The sequence below is a fragment of the Ipomoea triloba genome, chromosome 4 (assembly GCF_003576645.1).
Source record: "Ipomoea triloba cultivar NCNSP0323 chromosome 4, ASM357664v1".
Classification (NCBI taxonomy): domain Eukaryota; kingdom Viridiplantae; phylum Streptophyta; class Magnoliopsida; order Solanales; family Convolvulaceae; genus Ipomoea; species Ipomoea triloba.
This window is the reverse complement of record NC_044919.1, coordinates 5,705,857-5,727,039: the sequence shown is the minus strand read 5'-3', so window position 1 is coordinate 5,727,039 and position 21,183 is coordinate 5,705,857. Positions and strand designations below refer to the sequence as shown.

At 40.2% G+C, this 21,183-nt stretch overlaps 3 protein-coding genes across 3 annotated transcripts; 2 read left to right on the top strand and 1 right to left on the bottom strand.

Moving 5' to 3' along the window:
• The first annotated feature begins 1,304 nt into the window (after positions 1-1,304).
• On the top strand, positions 1,305-2,337 carry LOC116017091 (germin-like protein subfamily 1 member 17). Its single transcript, XM_031257617.1, has 2 exons — positions 1,305-1,455; positions 1,561-2,337. Exons 1-2 carry the CDS (start codon positions 1,335-1,337, stop codon positions 2,121-2,123), a joined length of 684 nt encoding a protein of 227 aa, XP_031113477.1. The 5' UTR covers positions 1,305-1,334; the 3' UTR covers positions 2,124-2,337.
• A 2,329-nt stretch (positions 2,338-4,666) lies between these two features.
• On the top strand, positions 4,667-6,393 carry LOC116014858 (germin-like protein subfamily 1 member 17). Its single transcript, XM_031254814.1, has 3 exons — positions 4,667-4,806; positions 4,920-5,477; positions 6,216-6,393. The coding sequence occupies exons 1-3, from the start codon at positions 4,686-4,688 to the stop codon at positions 6,227-6,229; spliced, it is 693 nt and encodes a 230-aa protein (XP_031110674.1). The 5' UTR covers positions 4,667-4,685; the 3' UTR covers positions 6,230-6,393.
• On the bottom strand, positions 6,362-9,202 carry LOC116014855 (flagellar attachment zone protein 1-like). Its single transcript, XM_031254811.1, has 2 exons — positions 8,983-9,202; positions 6,362-8,898 (listed from the first exon to the last, which is right to left on the bottom strand). Exons 1-2 carry the CDS (start codon positions 9,133-9,135, stop codon positions 6,517-6,519), a joined length of 2,535 nt encoding a protein of 844 aa, XP_031110671.1. The 5' UTR covers positions 9,136-9,202; the 3' UTR covers positions 6,362-6,516.
• Positions 9,203-21,183: the final 11,981 nt, after the last annotated feature.

Below are 21,183 nucleotides of genomic sequence, written 5' to 3'. Positions count from 1 at the left end.
CCATCTCTTTTTCTTGATATCAACGAATCTGAAATAATTAAATACCCCATTGTTAAGATTAGATAGATGTATTGTCCATAACTTCCCGAATGGATAAGTGATTGAACCCAGATATCTTAGTCTTAGGAGAAATAAGTCCTCGACTTATTGTCCCCCATAAAGGGAACATCTTCTAGAATGTCATTGATGCATTCCATTATATACAGTATACTATACTAGCTTCCGGTGAGATGTGTGGGAGAACAATAATGTGTATTATTGAAATATATCACGTGAATTTTTATATTTTACTCCTAAATTTTACTTTTATTATCAAATTTTTTATATGAACAATTTTTTGGAGACCTACATAATTAAAATAGTCCTTCATTATTTCTCACGTAAGAAAGTAAACACGAGAGAGTAGAATTTAAGAGTATTCATAATAGAATCTTCAAAAAAAAAAAAAGAGTATTCATAATAGAACTTATTTGTGCTTACTGCTTAAATTTGATAATAATATCAATTATGAGTAGCCTACACTGATTAATTTTATTGTAATTGTTTACTGATTAGAATCACAAAATAAAAATTAATTTATTTTGGCTTCATTTCCACCTCCGGCTTACTTTTGTTAGGTGAGGTCAAATATTTCCATCAATATAAAATTATGGTTATATATATTAAAATAACTTTAAACTTTAACCGTCGTTTGGTTGAAAGCTAAGGAGGGGATTAGAAAAGAAAAGAATTATAATTCATGAGAAAAAAAATAAGATGATAAAAAGATAGGAATTCAAATTTCATTATTTGATAGGTAGGAATAGAATTATTGGGAATTGAAAGAGAAGAAATGATATTTTAATTTCATTGCTATTTTTTAAGAAAAAAAACGTAGAAGTGTTTCATATATTAGTTTTTGGATAAAAATTTGTCATTTTAAGAATACTGTAGAAAGTAGTTTATGAACAAATAGACAACATCTGGGTGGGTAGCACTCAAAAAAAAAAAACCTGACTTAACTCCTGTAGTTGTATTGTTTTAAACGAATATGCACAATAATACAAACTCGTATTGTTTGGCCTAAATACATATGGATAAGTAAATTAAACCAGTATGTATAAACATGCATGCATTGTTTTTATATGAATATTCAACAATATAATATTTATTCAATTCCTTCAAACTTTGATTTATTTATAGAAATACAACAGCTTGATATTAACCTTATATCTCTACCTGTTCACATTTTGCAATGTACAAACATGATTCACTTTGTCCGGCCATCATGTAGATTCCTATATATAATACTAATATATTGTCTCATATTCACACTAGCTAGCTATTATAAAACAATGGCCATTAGTTTCCTAGTAACCTTATCCATTTTTGCTTTTACTTGTTCAATTGCTTATGCTTATGATCCAAGCCCTCTCCAAGACTTCTGCGTTGCAGTAACTGATCCCCAACATGCTGGTATTACCTTTTTCTTTTGTTCTTTCGATTCTTATTATAAGTAAAATATATATATGCAGTTTAATTTCTTGAACTTTTTGGTTAATTGGTAATATATATATGCAGTTTTCATGAACGGAAGGGTGTGTAAGGATCCGAAACTTGCGACGGCGGATGATTTCTTCGCTTCTGGTCTAAACGGTATTGGGACGGCGGTGTTTCCGGGGCTGAGCGTGTCGGTAAACGTGGCGGACGTGAACCGCATACCGGGGCTCAACACCCTGGGGCTCACGGTGGTTCTTGCGGAGGTTGGACCTGGGGGTCTGATTCCACCTCACACGCATCCTCGTTCTTGCGAGTTCATCATGGTCACGCAGGGCAGCGCCTACGTAGGATTTGTGGCCGTTGATCCGAGGAATGGCCTGAAGAATCGGCTGTTTGCGAAGACGCTGAAGGCCGGAGATGTTTTTGTGATCCCGCAGGGGCTTATCCACTTTATGCACAACGTTGGAGTCGGCAACGCCACGTTTTTTACGGCTTATAATAGCCAGAATCCGGGGTTGATTACTATTGCCAATGAAATGTTTGGGACGGATCCGGCCATATCCGGGGATGTTCTGTCCAAAGCTTTTAGAATTGATAAGGAATCTGTCAAACATATCCAAGCAAAGTTCGCCTCAGTTAGTTAGACTGACTAGCCTGTTTTTTCAGTTAATTGTCATGAATGGAATGACATAGTGTGCAAGAGTGCTTAGGGTGGTATTGGGCTATGATAATAAAACATAATGCTCAGCACTCGAACTTGATGTGGCTAGTCAGGACGGTCTTTTTAATTTTTATGATCGTATTCTTATAAATAAATAAGACCCTATCAAAAGTATAAACACAATTTTTAAAACAAAACACACAAGTAACAGAAAAATCTATCTTCTTAAGAAAATGAAAGTGTCCTATTTCTTTCTCTGAAAAGCACTTGAGAGAACTTCAAAAGGGACAAAACTAGCACTAATCCTGTTATGCCATTACCTAACCAATTTGAGTTATGATTTATGAATAGTGTATCTTCTTTTAGTTGGTAAATGTTTGTACTTGGTTTTGAGTTCTTTTTTTTTTTTTCTTTTTGTACTTGTTTCATGCTTTATTGATGTTTTCAGTAAAATACTGAAATATATAATAAGTTATTGACATTAATAAGTTGGTGAATGTTTGTACTTGTAAGTTAACCCAAAAAATTATTTATTACACGCTTATATTAGCTGTTTTATTAGTCAAACAAGCTAAACTTTGATTGATAAGGTATTTTTCAAATACTCCCATATTTAAAACAAGATGAATCTTAGAGACCACATATGTAAAATAATATCACGAAACAAATTAATTACGACATTAATAGTTGCCCTTGTCTACAAAGAGATCGAATTATATCATTAATGTTATGTATTAGCTTTTCATGCATGCCATCACATTAACTAATATTAAAGTCGGATGTAATTTGTATCATGTTAGTAACTAGTGTACTAGTTTTAGTGTCTAATCTATATTAATATATGTGTTCAAAATGATTTCATCTTACTTTGAGCTCAAACAACGTATTTCAAATTTCACTTGAATCTCATATAAGTATTTCTACATGATACATAAGTTTTGTAAATTTTAGGGTAAACTCATTCTCTTCACCTTAACTATTATAATTTTTTTTATAACTTAAAAAAGGTAGCCTATATATTATTTCAAGATTGGATGCATTTGCGAAAATCGTTTGGCAAAAGCAATTTTGTGAAAGAGTATACTGTACTTTTTAACCAAACACATACTAAAAATGATTGGTTTTAAAATGAAACCATATATACGAGAAAATATTTTTTATGAGAAGCTTCTTCATAGGTAACTAATATAATACAATAAACACATTTTTCAAGTTTTTTAACAAAAAACTTCTCGCATGAGTAAGCCATATAGAGTTAATTATCGTTTTGGTCCCTAGACTATAGTAAAAGTACCAAATTGGTCCTCGGCTTTCATTTTTAACCGATTAAATCCTTAACTATTGATTTTTTGTCCGATTTAATCCTCCGTCTGTTGGGGTGTTAAGTGATCATCTACTTTGAGGGCATAATAGTCAATAGTTTATTTGTTAATATATTTTTAGTTATGTTATATATCACATTCATTTTTAGTTTTTTTTTAATTTTTTTTTTTGAAATTTTTTTTGGTTTTTATTGATAATATATAGTTTATCCAAAATTTTAAAGTTTATCACGAATTATTTAATTCCATTAAATTGATGTGTCATTGAGTAATTAACCTCACAATTTGGCCTGGACTGACATTTCGACGTTACATTTAATTACTTAAAATAATTTAATTTGACTAACGTGTATAAAGTAACAAGTTTCTATCAATTCATCAATAGTTAAACAATTATAAGAATCATTATTATATGAGACAAGATGTGGTACACAAATTTTAAAAGAAGCAATATCTTACGTTGTATATATCACATCATTGCAAGTTGCAATCGGGACGAAAACAACACCTCAATTATTATTACGTTTTTAATTTTGACTTTTTTTTTATTCCTAAGATTGATTTGAAGTTGTAGCTAAAGACTTTGTGGTCAAGTGACATTCGGTGTCTCAATTAACACTCGCTTTAGTGGAGTTAACTGACGTTCTATTTGTTTAAACATAAAGAGTTTAAAATATCTTTTCAAAATAAATTAGTAGCTATTAGATTTTAAACTTTCAAATTTAAGCTAACTTTTAAGTTATATATCCCAAACAGAATCATAATAACAATTACAAGTGTGGGCTTTGATTTGTAAGCATATAACATAAGGGTTGCTGGCATGAAAAATGAAAATAGATCTCATTTGTTTATCATAAAAGATATATATTTAAATGTGAAATGTTGTGATATTTTTAATTTTTAAATAAATAAAATTTTCATTGCATTATTCAAAAGTAAAACAACATCATTTTTGGGTAAAACAAAGAAAACCAGTCTAAACATGCATTGTTTTTGTATGAATATGCATAAACTTTGATTTATTTTTGGAAATGCTACCGCTTGGACGCTTGATATTAAGCATATATAATATCTCTACCTGTTCATTAGCTTTTTGCAATGCACAAACTGACAAACGTGATTCATTTTGTACATCACATTGATTATATTCCTATATATAATACGGAGTCCTAACATATATTATATATATTCAACATTATCTCATATTCACACTAGCTACAATAATGGCCACTGGTTTCCTAGTAGCCTTAACCATTGTTGCTTTAACTTGTTCAGTTGCTTATGCTTATGATCCAAGCCCTCTCCAAGACTTCTGCGTTGCAGTAAATGATCCCCGGCATGCTGGTATTACCTCTTTCTTTTGTTCTTTCGATTCTTATTATAAGTATATGTATATATATATATATACAGTTTGGTTAATTTCTTGAACTTTTTGGTTAATTGGTATATATATACAGTTTTCATGAACGGAAGAGTGTGTAAGGATCCGAAACTTGCGACGGCGGATGATTTCTTCGCTTCTGGTCTGGACGCTATTGGGACGCCGGCGTTTCCCGGGCTGAGCGTGTCGGTGAACGTGGCGGATGTGAACCGGATACCCGGGCTCAACACGCTGGGGCTCACGGTGGTTCGGGCGGAGCTTGGACCGGCCGGTTTGATTCCACCTCACACGCATCCTCGTTCTTCTGAGTTCATCCTGGTCGTGCAGGGCACGGCCTACGTAGGATTTGTGGCCGTTGATCCCGCGAATCGCGGGAAGAATCGGCTGTTTGAGAAGACGCTGAAGGGCGGAGATGTTTTTGTGATCCCGCAGGGGCTTATCCACTTTATGTACAACGTTGGAGGCGGCAATGCTACGCTCTTTACGGCTTTCAATAGCCAGAACCCGGGGGTGATCACCATTGCAAATGAGTTGTTTGGGTCGGATCCGGGCATATCCGAGGATGTTCTGTCCAAAGCTTTCAGGATTGATAAGGAATCTGTCCAACATATTCAAGCAAAATTCTCTTCAGTTGGTTAGCCCCTGTTGTTTCAGTTGTCATGATCATGAATGAATGGAATAAGAGTTAATTCCATTATTGGTTCTACATGACAATTCACTTTTAATTTTTCCTTTTCAGTATATTTACATTATTTCAGTACATCTACATTATGTAATACGGAGTAGTATTATGTGGCATGATCGTTTTTTGTTCTTCATCAACAAAACCACTTAAATTTCGTAAAATACAATTGAATAATAATAGATTAGGAGTAGTATTTTCCATAATAATATGATAATAGATTAGGAGTAGTATTTTCCATAATAATATGATAGAGTGCTTTGAGGTTGGTCCAAAAAGGCAATTGAGTTTGGTTTTAGAATTTTGAGTTTGTTCTAATTAAAGACATTGCTCAATTGCCGAGAATAGAGTTTTCATACCATAATTATTAGGAGGTTGACTGTTCAGTACTTGATGTGGGACAAAACAAACCATCCAATTACCAAAGAAAGTAAAAACCTGATGTTTTCATACCATAGTTCTTGTCTGCATTGTTTCAGAACTTTTAGTGTCTTAAATCTGCTTAATCTTGATATAATCATTAAAAAGTAAGCATACTGCTTTCTTATATGATCAATTTGAATAGGAACTGGATGGTTTTCATTTTAGAATATGTTCCTTCAGATGCTGGAAAGCCATTTTCATTTCAAAACTAGAACATCAACGGTAGTTGCAAATGAATTACTGAATTTATTGACTCTCTTTTTACAGGCTATGTAAATTAACAGAATCTTGGATGAAGAGAACTGTTTCCAAGGGACAAACAGTGGATAATATGCTCTGTATTGCTAGAACATGTGAAATGAGCAAATGTAATAGGAAAGAGTGTCAAATATCCTAAAACTCAAATGGTTTCATTACACTATGCAACTCTCTCAAGTTTTAATTATTTGGCAATAACTCTGTATATTTCATAGTTATATAGAGAACAGTAAAGTTGAAAGCATTAAAGATTACAGAATTATTTGCCATCTACTAAACTCTTAACTCTTAAAGAAAGAACACTACAAAATCAGTCAAGAACAGCAAGCTTCTTATACTCTTCCCCAGAAATGGCAAGCTCCATGACTTCCTCAGGGTTCACAATGCCACCATTTTCCAAGAAGATGGTCAGCAGATTCTTGGAGAACCCACTCACCAATGCCACACCACTCTGGTTGGCCACAACAGGAGTGGACCTTGAAGCTCTGAGGTTCCAGAACACAACTTCTGGAACATTTGTGAAGCCCTTCTCCCTGAATTTCCTCTGTATCACTTCATAATCAGTCTCCCAAGAATTTTCTGAACCCTCCAAAGGATTCTCTGAACCCTCCAAAGGATTCTCTGAAACCTCCAAAGGATTCTCTGAAACCTCCAAAGGATTCTCTGAAACCTCCAAAGGATTCTCTGAAACCTCCAAAGGATTCTCTGAAACCTCGTCGAACTCCATGTCACTAAAATCAAACACCCTCCTAACCTCGTCGAACTCCATGTCACTAAAAACAAACACCCTCCTAATCATTTGTTCCTGGCTCAGTTTTCCCTCCACTGCAATCTCCAAGATCCTATCAAACGCTTTCTGGAAATTTGTGTTCATACCCCAGTCCATTGTTTTGACAAATGCAGTCTTTTCCAGCAGGGTTTCACCCTTGATTTTATGAAGCTGAGGATCTGCACTGAAAGTGATCAGGTTTCCCTTCCACGGTTCTTCACTTAATTCAGAAACTAAGATTCCTAATGCCACAGAGACATCCATAGGTATTCCTGACATACTCCCAGACACATCACATATAGCAATGCAATTACTCAACTTCCCCTTGTTGGCAAGATCATCAACCATTCTTTTCCACTGCAGCTCGGCAACCTCTGCAACTTCTGTCTCCTCCGGGTCTGCACGTTCCAATGATTTTATGATCTCATGGGGTAGCAATGCCCCGGCTGCAATCTTTGCCTCCCCGCTCTTCACCTTCCTAAGGTACTCAGTAAACCTCTCGTTATCGTGCTTCGCAAACTTCTTCGTGTAGTTCTTCATTGCAACCGAGGCCACCCGCTTGTAAGGCAGCACGTTCCATTGTTTGGCACTCATATACACCTCGGGCAACTCCAATGCCTTGTGCAAAGGCACAAGAACTTGTTTTCTCAGTCTGTCCCTCACCTTATAAACATAATGTGCCTCCTTTAAGCACTCATATTCTGTGTACTTCTCCCTAGGGAACAATTTTCTTGCAATGCTCTCACAAATTAAGGTGGTCTTATCATATGATGAATCAATAGTGGGGCACCATTTTGCAGCCAAGCTGATGTCTCCAAGATTCCCTGACTTCAATTTCTCAAGATCAGCCTCTAGCATTTCTGCAAAAAGATCGGAAATTTTGTCATGTAGTAACCTGTATTTTTCATCAGTAATGTATGTTTGTAAACCCTTTACAGCCTTGTTTAACTCTCTCTGCTTTCTTAAAACCCTTGCTTTCTCCTTCTCAGCCCTTGCTTTCTCCTTCTCAGCCATCAATTCCTCCGGAGTTTTCTTGATTTTCTCCTTCTTAGGCTTCAATTTCTCCAAATTCTTCTTGATTTTCTCCTTCTCAGCCTCAGCCAACAATTCCTCCTCCCAATCCTTCTCCATTTCATCCTTCTCAGCCATCAATTCCTCCGAATCCTTCTTGATTTCATCCTTCTCAGACATCAATCCCTCCGAATCCTTCTTGATTTCATCCTTTTCAGACATCAATTCCTCCGAATCCTTCTTGATTTCATCCTTTTCAGACATCAATTCCTCCGAATCCTTCTTGATTTCATCCTTTTCAGACATCAATTCCTCCGAATCCTTCTTGATTTCATCCTTTTCAGACATCAATTCCTCCGAATCCTTCTTGATTTTCTCCTCCTCCTCATTTCCCTCATCATGATTCTCATCATGATCATTCTCTTCACTACCATAAACTTCATCACTATAAACTTCATCATCATTCTCATCATCGTTTTCCGGGTAAAAGAATCTCCGGCGTCCACGACGAAACCTACTCCGTCTCCGGCTCGAATTCTCCCTCTGCTCCTTCTCAAATTTCCTGACATAGGGTCCTTCCAAAATCCTATACAGAATTTCAAGAAAATCTTTAAAATACCCAAACTCAGCAAGGGCCTTGAGATTACCAGACAGAGTTTTTGGATGGTTGTAGTGGAGCCAAAGCGCCGCCAAATAAAACCCTTCCTTGTCAGACTTGCCGGTCCCCCTCACTCCCCTGAGGTTACAGATCAGCTTCAGAGTGGTCAAGGGATTGTGGGCCCACGACACATCGAGCCGCCCGATCAAATCCTGGGGCGGCATGTGCGGAACCACGTGGAAGAAGAAGTCCAAGCATGGGTTTCCGGTGGAGAGGAAAGTGGCCGAGCCATTCTCGGTGAAGCCCATCAAAGGGTTCGGGTCGGGCGAGCCATTCTCGGTGAAGCCCATCAAAGGGTTCGGGTCGGGCTGAACCTTCTCGGTGAAGCCCATCAAAGGGTTCGGGTCGGGCTGAACCCCCTGGGGTTTGGTAGATGAATCGGAGCCATGGGTATCGACGGGTGGAGTGTTGGCTTCGCCGCCGTGATCGGCGACGGATGAAAGCTTTGCACGGTCGATCTCAGGTGGGCCGAGGAGCTGAATGGGAGCCATTAGAGGTGCGATTATGATGAAAGTGAAAGTGAAAGTGAGAAAAGAAGAATTGTGAGTAGCGAATTTATAGTATGGAGTTGCTTAGCCTCCAAGAATAAAGAAAACGTCTTACGCATATATTCCGTAATATAGATGTTGAAACTGACAACGACTCTAGAGTCTAGAGAGTAGAGACCGTAATTTTATGCAACTACTTTTATGCCAATTACACAAAATACACCAATTTAAAATTGATAAAAAATAGTCTTAAATATGGTAGTATGGTACCGATTTAAATATGTCTTCGATAGGTAGAATCTGTTCAATATATGTTGTGATTTGACAAAAAAAAAATTGAAAAAAGTAAAATACACAAATTTAAAATTGTATCACATAATAAATATGTAAATCACTTTAGTAAAAAATTGATTTTTTTATTGGATAACAATTATTATACTTTTACTAATAAATATTATCTAAATCTTTTCTTTTTAAATTTAAATCTAATCTATCTATAAATAAAATAAACATATGGTTCACCATGGTAACTTCTATTATATTTTTCCATTATTATTACAATGCACACGCATCCACAATATATTTTCTTAATATTCTTCAATGGTAACAATATATGTAGGCATTAAAAATAAATTTGATTTCATTTAGATTTTAATTAGTAAGGATTAATTTTGGTAATTTTTTAAAAGATAACTATCAAATTTGTGAAAATGCTTTACATTATTATTATTAGGGAAAATGACACTTTTTCCCCCTATGTTATGTGCATATAGCACTTTTCCCCCCTGTGTTATTAAAGTGACAATTTTCCCCCCTGAAATGTTAAATTGACATTGTTACCCTTAAAAATAATTATTTCATTTATGTTTCTTCTCCAACAAATTATTACTTATATGTATGGATGATCACGACGGTTCGAACCTAACTAAACACTGTAGCAATCATATCGAAATAGTATGGACGGTTCTGGTTGCGATTCAGAACCGAACAAATAAAATTAAATAATTGTTGAACCGTGAACCGGAACTTAACCACAATCATATATAGTGAAAATGATAAAACACTTATTTTGATAAATCGGTACGGTTCGTTTCCAATTTCGATTTTAAACTGCCACTCAAAACTTATTTATTTATTTATTTATTTTTATAATTTTATTACTTATTTAAAAATAGTCTAAATTCAACAATTATTTTATTTTATTGTTTCGGTTATGAATCGTAACCGTAACTGTTGGTCCCAAGGGGATGGGGTACAAGTCTAGAGGGGGGGGTGAATAGACTTGTATAAGATTTTGCAAATTTTTTCAACCTCTCGTGTGTATTGAACTTAGGATGTTTAAGTTCGATACCTCACGAGGTGAAGACAAAGTTTTATGCGCAGCGGAAATGTTATCTCCTTTTAGTTAGCACGAGTTTGGGTTAGTTCGAGAGGTGTGATTATATGCAGTGCAATCGAGAGGTTAGCGAGAGATGAAAACAGTAAGTAAATGCAAGAGAGATTTTTAAGTGGTTCGGCCAACCCGCCTACGTCCACTCTTCTTCCAGAAACTCCCTGGAAGGATTGCACTAAAAACTTCCCTTTTTAGTACAATAACGAGCGCTTGAGCTTTGATCACGAAGCCCGCCTCAAGCCTCAGGTTTTTCGCCCCGCTTCTTGTTACTCCACCTCTCGAGCACTTGACCTTTGATCACCAAGCCCGCGTCAAGCCTCAGGTTTCTTTCGCTCGGACAGCAGCCAGGTTACTCCGCCTCTCCTCAGGTTTTTCTCCCCGCTTCCAGTTACTCCACCTCTCGAGCACTTGACCTTTGATCACCAAGCCCGCGTCAAGCCTCAGGTTTCTTTCGCTCGGACAGCAGCCAGGTTACTCCGCCTCTCCTCAGGTTTTTCTCCCCGCTTCCAGTTACTCCACCTCTCGAGCGCTTGACCTTTGATCACCAAGCCCGCGTCAAGCCTCAGGTTTCTTTCGCTCGGACAGCAGCCAGGATACTCCACCTCCCTTGCTTAATCCAAAGCAAGACGTTGTTGATAGTCACAGTTGAATGTAACAATCTCCAATCTGACCACAAGCTATCGTTGAATCAACTTTGATGTAGAGCAGCTTTGGTCACCTTCTGGATGTATGACAGTTTAGCTTTGTAACTCTCTTCGAACACTAAGATGTGTTCTCTCGCTGTATTGAATATCAGGATGATATTCCAAGTTAAGCACTTTGCACTTGAACGTTTTTATCAGACACCTCTTGTTAACCTCTTGACCTCTTTTACAAAAACCTTGTTTCTTCTGTGTCTTTACGTCCTTATATATGAGAGTAGAATAATAGTTCCGTTGGAGGGAAAACTATTCCGTTTGAAATTGGTCTCCCACGCCGAACATGGGTCTTTGCACAATTTCAGCATTTTTCATGGAGTAGTGGTCTTGTAACTTGAGCCTTTTGTTTTGTAGTGAATATTCCATATTCCACTTTCTTGAGCTCATGTTTCACTTGCTTCTTTTGGATAAAGTTACTCTTTTTATGTTCCCATCATTCCTTGTTTGGGGAATCTGACCACTTCAGGATTGGTGCACTTCTTGACCGTTTGTGGTGGAGGTCTGACGTGTCATCCACTTCCGTCCATTTTGAAACCTCCCGCTCAGCACCTCTTCAATATTTTATCTCCATGATATTCTTCTTCTCCAAACTTAGAGTATTTTATCTGCACATGTTGACTGACATTCAGCCTCTTGGAGAAGTGCCGGTTTATCGAGACCATAGAAGATGTCTCGACCACTTGATGTTTCAATCCCATGTATCGAGAGGTCTATCTCTCGAATATTCTTTACGTCTCGAACTCGATAGGTATATCGAGAGGTCCCTACCTCTCGAACTTGGCTTGTGTCTCGAGACTTAGTTGATGTCTCGTAGACCCTTATTCCTCCAGAGTTGTCTCGTGCCTGCTTCTGATCTATCTGTTTGCTTACAACACGAAAACTTCTAAGTTGTTCAAACAAGTTTACCTTAAGCTTAAATATTTCCCGAGTTGAGCTCAAATTACCCGGTTGTATTTTCGCTCTTAGTTTACTTATCGAACTTACATTGTTTTGCCTATGTATCGAGACTTGGGGATTCTTACTTAACAGTTGGTATCATCAAAACCTATTACATGATGTTCCTAACAATTTCCCCCTTTTTGATGATGCCAACACTTATACTTACTTATATGGCTGATTTGAAAAAGAAAAAGCATTGATTTTATTTTCAGCGCATATGGTAAGTTTGACAACTGATCTACTAAAGCAAGAATAACCAAACTCACGCAACACCCCAACAAAAGATATATATATTATCATAACAGGAGTGTTTTACAGGGCTTTACAGAAAAGAGAGAAGATAAAGAACAACATCAAATTCGAATGCATGTAGACATCGAGAGCTTACTGCTTATTCGCTTTCCTCTTCTCGTTTATGGCTGCTCGTGTCTTGTGGAGGTCTTCAAAGTTCACCTGCTCTAGATATTCGTTTGATATATCCAGGTGAAGGTAATTGACAAAGGCTTCACCTATGAAGTTGCCTTCAATCACCCCATCTCTCCACCATTCGATGCATTCCGGAAGAGTGAGACCGCTATGAAGAGCTAAGTCAGTTTTGGTAAGAAGACTTACTATGATTCCATGAAGATATTCGTTTGAGTCTTCTTTGGTCCCTGCCTTGTAGCTCTGTAGGAGTAGCTTGTCTCTCTTCTCTTTGGCTGTTTGTTGTTCTTGTTTCTTTCTTCTGATTTCCTTGTCTTCTTCTCTTCTTTCTCCTATTTCCAGTGAACGCTGGATCCTTAACATATCTGCTCTTTCAGCTTCCTCCATTTGTTTTCTTGTTGACTTTGGAACTTTTGGAGGAGGAGGAGGTCCAGCTGGTTCACTTGCCGCCCTCTTCTTGCTGGTTGAAGTCCCTCCCTGAGTCTTCTTTTCCCCCTTGTTGGCATCATAGCGGAGGGAAAGTAAGGAGGACAAACCGTCGAAGAGTGCATGGATTTGGGCAGGCATTTGGTGCGACAGGTCAGTGAGTATGGTTTGCATCACATCCTGTCGAAGTTCACTTGAGCGTTGGTGGGCTTGAAGTTCTGCTCGTAACTCGGCGAATTCAGTTCTCATCCTTTCAGTCTCTGCTCGAGCTACCGCAGCCTCATCCGCAGCCCTTTGTGCTGCATTCTCAGCCCACACTGCTTGTTCGAGAAGTTCTTTGTGATTGGCTTGGGAGTCACCGGAGCCAGTCACAGGTATTGCAACGTTTCGAACAACAGCAAGTACATGCTCAAGTTGAGCCATCCTCTGAGATTGATCAGCCATGAATTGACGCACCTCGCCAATGAAAGCTCGTTCGGCCTGTTGATCAAAGTCAGAAGAAGAAGGAGAAGAAGATTGAGTGGTACCTCTAGTCGGAGGGGACTTGGGTGCTTCCAGATTTCCACCCATGACTTGCATTCGTGATTCCACCTCTCGACTGACTTCCTGAGGTTCAGCAGGGACACTGGGATCAGAGCTCGAAGGTAGCTCCATATCAGGTGCTTCCCGGTTTCCACCTGAGGGATGGATCACTTCTTGCTCTTCACCTCTCGAACCTGGAGCCTCAGCTTCAGCTGCTGGTAAGGTAGGATTGGCCAAGGTGGGAGTCTCTGCATCAGATGCTTCCCGGTTTCCATCTGATTGAGGTTCCCCCTCAACACTACCTCTCGAACCAGTGCTGGGAACGTGATCATCTACTGGAGGAGTTGATTCATCGGCAGGTGCTTCCCGGTTTCCACCTTCTTGAACCTCAACTCTCGAACCAGCAGGGTTCTCCTCATTCTGCTCTTGTTGCTCACTTGTTTGCACTTCAGTATGCTCTGGTGAATCTGGAATATCTATTATCTCAGGAGCAGCTGGTGCACTCCACCTTTCCCTATTAACCATATCGATGGGAAAGCCTGGGAGTTGGAGCAACAAAATTTCACCCTCTCGAACTGTCTGAGCTTCATCTGTTGCATTCGAGGGTGTGGACTCAGGTGGTGGCAGTAGTAAGACAGAGTTAGGTGCCACCTCATGTGCTTCAGAGGTCTCGGATTCACCTCTCGAAGCTACCTGGTCTTCTAGAGCAGATTCACTCACTTGGGACAAGGGGATTGCTGCAGTTGGAGTAGGAGTGTCAGCATCATCTCGAGCAACCCCAGAGGTCTCTCCTGGACCTCTCGTGTGTTCTACACTTTGTCCCAAGGATATTGCTGTGGCAAGCCTGATATCCTCTCGAAATTGAGCATCTAGTTCAGGATCTTCTTCAGGCTCGGCTTCATCTTCTTGTGCATCAACAGCTATGCCCTTTCCTTTGTCAGATCGACCAAGATTACTCCTGATTACTTGCATCTCATGGGCACGGTTTTGAAGCTCGTCGGCTGGGATTTCAGTGAGATCTAACCAGTTTAGTGCAAATCGTTCCTCAGCCTCCATCTCTGCTGCTCTTGAGATCAATTGATCAAAGGGACCTGTTCTCCAGTTGATCCAGCGAAGTACTCTGGAGAAGTCGTCCAAACTCGATACATTCTCAACACTTTGATTCAATCGAGATGTGATTTCAGCATTCAGCTCATCAGAGTCAGCAGGTAGGATTTCTGTTGCTGATGCACACTCCACAGCTTGTTCAGTTATCTCTCGAACAACCGAGAGATCATGTGTCAACCCATCATTCAGAAAAGCTTGCACTGGGTTCCTGACCACAGTGCCCTGACCATCAGCAGCCACCACACAGTCTAGATCTTCAGCTGCTGGAATATCTACCTCTCGAACCACCTGTCGTGGTTCCTCAACAATACCCTGTACTGGATCACTGATCCCAGTACCTTCAACTTCTCGAGCCTCCTCTTGAGGCAAACCAACAGATTCATCAACATCCTCAGCACCATCAACAGCAAGTATATCAACACTTAAAGTTCCTGACAGGGACTTGGTAGGGGGCACTCTCTCAACCTCAGTGGCCAGTGTAGCCTGAGGTTCCCCCTGGGCTTGTGCCCTGTCCTCAAATGGTACTTGTATAACGGACGGTGTCACCTCTCGAACCTGGGTGACAGCAGCAGTCTTGGTCCTCTTGGCCTTCCTTTTCAATTCAACCCTCTTGACTAGGGTGTCCAAAAGCTCGTCATCAGAGCGCTTCTCCTTAGCTGGGGCTTTCCTTTTGCCCCTTCCCTTAGGCTTTGAGGGTGAAGATGCATCCTTAGCACCTTTTGCCTTAGCTTGAGGTTTCGTTCTACCCATATAGGTATTCCGATGAACCTCTCGCCCTTCCCTCAGTTCGAAGCCCTTCAGTCTCAATAGAAATTGAACAACAAAGCCAAAACCAACCTTTTTGTAGATTGTCAGGTCGGAGTTGGAAACTGAGCTCTGCACTTGGTGTTTGAGGCAGTCGAAGATGATGTGAGCCCAGTCCAACTTGTTGTTGTTCCAGATGGCGTGGAGGATTTTCAGAGTGTCCAGATTGACTTCGTCTGTTCCGGACACCTTGCCGAGGATGAATTTTATGATGAGCTCGGCGGCTAGGGCAAACCTCTCCTTCAAATGAAATCTGCGGAGGGCAGAGGATGCTCTGGGTGGTGCAGTCTCCAATCGGATTTTGTCCCAAAACTCCTGCTTATCCATGTTGTAGTCCGATAGATGCTTGACTGCCTCCTCCGACGTAGCAAAGTCGAATGCTGCTCGTAAATCACCCACAGAGATTGTTATGTCTATTTCGTTGAAGCGGCTTTCAATCTTGCCCTTCGTGACCTTGGCATGAGCGAACCATTCTGTGTAGTCGAGGTCATGAATGGTTCGGTAGTCATGCGTCATGTACCGCATTAGTCCTGCCTTCTCAAATTTCTTCAAGACTCTCTCCGCCATTGTTGGATTTGGCGAGTGGGTGATGAAGCCATCTTTGTCAAGGATGCTTCCCGCCTTGACTTGTTTAATCTGAGAGCGTATGTGGTCTAGCTCTCTCTGGTATGCACTGGAGGATGAAGATGAAGATGAAGAAGATGATGATTCAGACGCCATTGAAGAAAGTTTGTGTGTTTTGGAGGGAATGTGTACAGCGTCTAAGGATTTGGGGATTTTGGGTATATGGTTTTGAGTTTGAATCCGGGTAAAGAAGAAGGATTTTGCTTTTATATTAGGCGGATTCGGGTTGGATATATGGGTAGGGTTGAGAGTTTGACCCGTGGAAGGATCCCGGTTGATTTAAAAGATGTAAGAAGTCAGAAATACCCCTGATAACGGTCAGCTTATAAGGTATTTTGGTAAGGGTATTTCGGTAAAGTATAGAACGGTTTAAGCTTTGAGACAGTGGAGTATTGATATTTTAAAATAAGCATGCTCCCACTAATCAAGATAATGCCCTTAAGTGCGAAAAACCGTCAGTAACCGATGACCACGTGGCTAGCATTTATGTCCAAAGATAGCCGTTCCACCTCATATATCCGTTGAGCTTATCAAATTCACCTTTCGAAGGTGAATGATCTTCCTCATGAGTTTAAGGATCTTCCCCCTGAGTGATTGATCCCTAAACCTCCTTATTCTTCCGTCTTGATCTGGTTAAGGATCTTCCCCCTGAGTGATTGATCCCTAACCCTCCTTATTCCTCCATCTTGATCTGGTTAGGGATCTTCCCTTTGATCCCTAACCCTCCTTATTCCTCCTTTCAGAGATATCAGTTTGTTACCTTTCGAAGTGACCTCTCGAACTACCCTTCTTCGAGACATAATGTATGTAGACAAACTGATCGGGTGACCTCTCGAACTACCTTTCGAACACAGATTGCGAGAGAAACAAGTTTGATTCATTTAAAAGATATCACTTGGAACATATCCTTAAGTTCATTTAGTGATTTCCAGATACATTACATATGAATCAATATCCTATTAAATTCCCTAGAAACTTTTGTTTGGCCTTGGTCAGCCTAATAGGAATCTATCGTTAAGGCGGGAACTAGCCATCTAAAGTCCTATTTGTCTAATAACAGAACTGGGGGTGGCTATTCCCTTTTCTTGTTCTTCTCTCCGGAGCTGCTTACTATAGTTGGGAGTGACCATCTTCATCGCTAATCCTCTTAATGTCTTTGGATTAGGTATGATCATCCCTTTGGCTGCTGCAGACCTCAGAAAGTCCCATCTGGTCTTCCTCTCCGTTTCCCTTGGTTCTCCATTTGGTTGAGGAAGGCCCTTTTCCAGAATGTGCAGCAGTAGGAGTCCCTCTTGTGCAAGACTCTCCTCCCGATTCCAGTATCCCATCGTTGTGGATTTCCTCGTATTTGGGGATCCATTCACCTTGGATGGGAATAGGATTCTTGCTTGGATTATCAGGAAGCTCCGTAATCTGTTCACCCTTCGTTGATTCTGGATAGTTTTCTCCTTGAAAATCTTTGGACTTGACTGCCGGTTTCTTTCCTCTATAAAAGAATGGAACATCATCTTTTCCTTTCTTTTTCTCCATGGGAAGTTGATGGTATGAACTTCTGAAAGAAACCCTCTTATTTATAGCCCAATAGGGTCACCACTGTTGAGTCACGGGATGCAATATGAATGACCATTCAATGCTTGTGTAACTCCAAAGCTGCCATAAAGTTGATGAAACCGCCCCTCACATGCGAAACAGTTCATGGCACTAAATACAAGAAGATAAGATTTGACCATTCAACCCAACTCTATCATTCCCAATTCTAACCTTAGTTGAGAGAATCTACTTTCACATAACGCTTTTGTGAAAATATCTGCTAGTTGCTCCTCCGTTGCAACATATTCCAAAGTGATGTCCTTTTTCTCAACGTGGTCTCGGATGAAGTGATACTTAATATCAATATGCTTTGTTCTGGAGTGTAACACTGGGTTGTGGGTGATGGCAATAGCACTTGTATTGTCACACATAATTTTAACCTCCTTACACTCAACACCATAATCCATTAGCTGTTGCTTCATCCATAAGATCTGAGCACAACAACTTCCAGCTGCTACATATTCTGCCTCAGCAGTGCTTGTAGCTATCGAATGTTGTTGCTTCATACATGTCCCTGATGTGCTCTTTCGATCTATCTTACAACCGGCTGATGTGCTCTTTCGATCTATCTTACAACCGGCAAAGTCCGCATCTGAATAACCCATAAGTTCGAAAGATCCACCTTTCGAATACCAGAGCCCAACACTCTGCGTACCCTTTAGATATCTAAGAATCTTTTTGGATGCATTTAGGTGACTTTCCTTAGGACTTGCCTGAAATCTAGCACATACACCTACTGCAAAGGATATGTCTGGTCTACTTGCAGTTAAATAAAGAAGAGATCCGATGATACCTCGATAAGTGGTTTGATCGACCTCTCGACCTTCGCTGTCGACATCGATACGTAGAGAGGTTCCCATAGGTACTTTGACTGAGGATTTCCCTTCTATGTTGTATTTCCTGAGCAGATCCTTGGTGTATTTCTCCTGGTTGATGAAGATACCTTCCTTAAGCTGTCTCACTTGTAGTCCAAGGAAGTAGTTGAGCTCTCCCATCATGCTCATCTCGAACTTTCCTTTCATCAAACTGGAGAACTTCTCGCACAAGTCTGGATTGGTGCTACCAAAAATGATATCGTCCACATAGATTTGCACCAATAAGATGTGATCCCCATCCTTAATTCTAAACAATGTTTTGTCCACTAGGCCTTTGGTGAACCCACACTGAAGTAGAAAAGAGGATAAGGTATCGTACCAAGCTCTTGGAGCTTGTTTTAAGCCGTAGAGTGCCTTCTTCAACTTGTATACTTTGTCAGCTCCTACGTCCTTCAAGAAACCCGGAGGTTGTTCAACGTACACCTCTTCTTCGAGAAGTCCGTTCAGAAAAGCGCTCTTGACATCCATTTGATATACCTTAAAGTCTTTGAAGGCGGCATATGCGAGAAAGATGCGTATGGCTTCGAGACGTGCCACTGGAGCGAAGGTTTCATCAAAATCTATCCCTTCCTCCTGACAATAACCTTTGGCAACAAGTCTGGCCTTGTTCCTAACAATAACTCCATCCTCATTCATCTTGTTTCTGAAAACCCACTTTGTACCAATGACATTCTGATGATGAGGTCTCGGAACTAGTTCCCAAACATCGTTCCGCTCAAACTGATGAAGTTCCTCTTGCATGGCTTGCACCCAATCTGGATCACATAGAGCCTCATCGATCACCTTAGGCTCTATTTGAGATAGAAAGCAAGCAAACATGCTTTCTCTGTATGCTGATCTGGTTCGAACTCTGTCACGTACATCTCCAATCACTTGATCAGCAGGGTGACTTCTCAGCCATCTTAGGTCGGGTTGTGGCTCCTCAGTTGATACTTCCGTTGAAGGTTGAGATGTGGGTTGAACATCTATGATCTGGATTTGATCAACTGAGTCAGGAGCTTTCTTCTTGGTAGACTCTTCATCATCTGATTCTGACTGGAGTTCCGCTACGTCTCGAACTATAGACTGCTTGTCTTCGAGAGGTAAGTTTGATCTCTCGATAGACTCTGGCTGATCTTCCTCAGCTGCTTCCGTTGTCTTTGATGGTTGATCTGTCGATGCCCTTTCATCAAAGGTAACATGTATGGACTCTTCAACCACCAAACTCCGCTTGTTGAAGACTCTGAATGCTTTGCTTGTCGATGAGTATCCCAGAAATACTCCATCATCTGCCTTTTCTTCAAAAGTTCTTCGTTGAGCCTTCCCATTGTTGTGGATATAGCATTTGCACCCGAATGTGTGGAAGTGGCTTACATTCGGTTTTCTTTCATTCCACAACTCATATGGAGTCTTTCCAACTCCTTTCACGATCAAGGACCGATTTTGGGTATAGCACGCTGTGTTGATTGCTTCTGCCCAAAATCCTTGTGATATGTTGGCTTGCGAGAGCATGGTCCTTGCGGCTTCTTTGAGAGTTCTGTTCCTTCTTTCAGCAACCCCGTTTTGTTGAGGTGTTCGAGCAGCTGATAGTTGATGATGAATTCCGTTCTCGTTGCAGTAGCTCTCGATTACTTGATTAACGAACTCTCCACCTTGATCTGACCGGATCTTTAGTATCGAGACTTCCTTTTCAACTTGAACTTGTTTCAAGAGATTTGGTAGGGCAATTTTTGTCTCGCTTTTCTTGGTTAAGAACACGGTCCAAGTGAATCTTGTGTAGTCATCCACTACCACAAGAGTGTACTTCTTTCCCTTTATGCTGGGTGGATCCACTGGGCCAAATAAGTCCATGTGAAGAAGACTTAATGGTCTAGTGGATGATGTCTCGGCTTTGCTCTTGAAAGAGGATTTGATCTGTTTGCAACGTTGACATGCCTCACAAATTTTATCCTTTCGAAACGTCACTTTGGGCAGTCCTTCCACTAGGTTCCTCTTAGTAAGCTTGTTGATAGTCTTGAAGTTCAGATGACTAAGCTTACTATGCCAATCCCAGCATAAATCTTCCTTGCTCCTTGCTAGCATACATAGGGATGGTTTTGCAGACCTCCAATCCACTATGTACATGTTTCCTTTCCTTGCTGCTTCCAAGACGACTTCGAGAGATTCCTCGTTCATAATCTGACATTTGCTTTTGGTGAAGACAACTTTGTGGCCCTTGTCACAGAACTGGCTTGTACTAAGGAGATTGAACTTGAGCCCCTCAACGTAGGACACTCCTTTAATAACCAGCTCATTCTTTTGGATTTCACCAACAGCTCTTGTGCGCCCCTTCTTCTCGTTGTCGCCAAATGTCACCAAGGGACCTTCGATAGGTTGGATGTTCTCAAGCAGTGTTAGATTTCCAGTCATATGTCTCGAACATCCACTGTCAATGAACCACACGTCCCTGGTGTCCTGCAAGGAAATCAAGCAAGTTTAGGTACCCAAACTTTGGGTCCTGGTGGGTTAGTGAGTTTAGGCATCCATTTATACCTTGTGCCCATTATTCCAGGCCTAGGCGCAATGTAGCCATTGTACGTTTGATAATCATAAGGAATGCTAGCAAAGGTTTTAGGCCTCTTTGGTGCATAAATCAACTTAGGTAGAGACTTTTCGACCGGCTTATGCACCA

Coding starts and splice junctions, on each gene's coding strand:
- LOC116017091 (XM_031257617.1), top strand. CDS start 1,335: ATGGCCATTAGTTTCCTAGTAACCTTATCCATTTTTGCTTTTACTTGT. Junction 1,456..1,560: donor AACTGATCCCCAACATGCTG/GTATTACCTTTT, acceptor ATATATATGCAG/TTTTCATGAACGGAAGGGTG.
- LOC116014858 (XM_031254814.1), top strand. CDS start 4,686: ATGGCCACTGGTTTCCTAGTAGCCTTAACCATTGTTGCTTTAACTTGT. Junction 4,807..4,919: donor AAATGATCCCCGGCATGCTG/GTATTACCTCTT, acceptor ATATATATACAG/TTTTCATGAACGGAAGAGTG.
- LOC116014855 (XM_031254811.1), bottom strand. CDS start 9,135: ATGGCTCCCATTCAGCTCCTCGGCCCACCTGAGATCGACCGTGCAAAG. Junction 8,899..8,982: donor GGGTTCAGCCCGACCCGAAC/CCTTTGATGGGC, acceptor CCCGACCCGAAC/CCTTTGATGGGCTTCACCGA.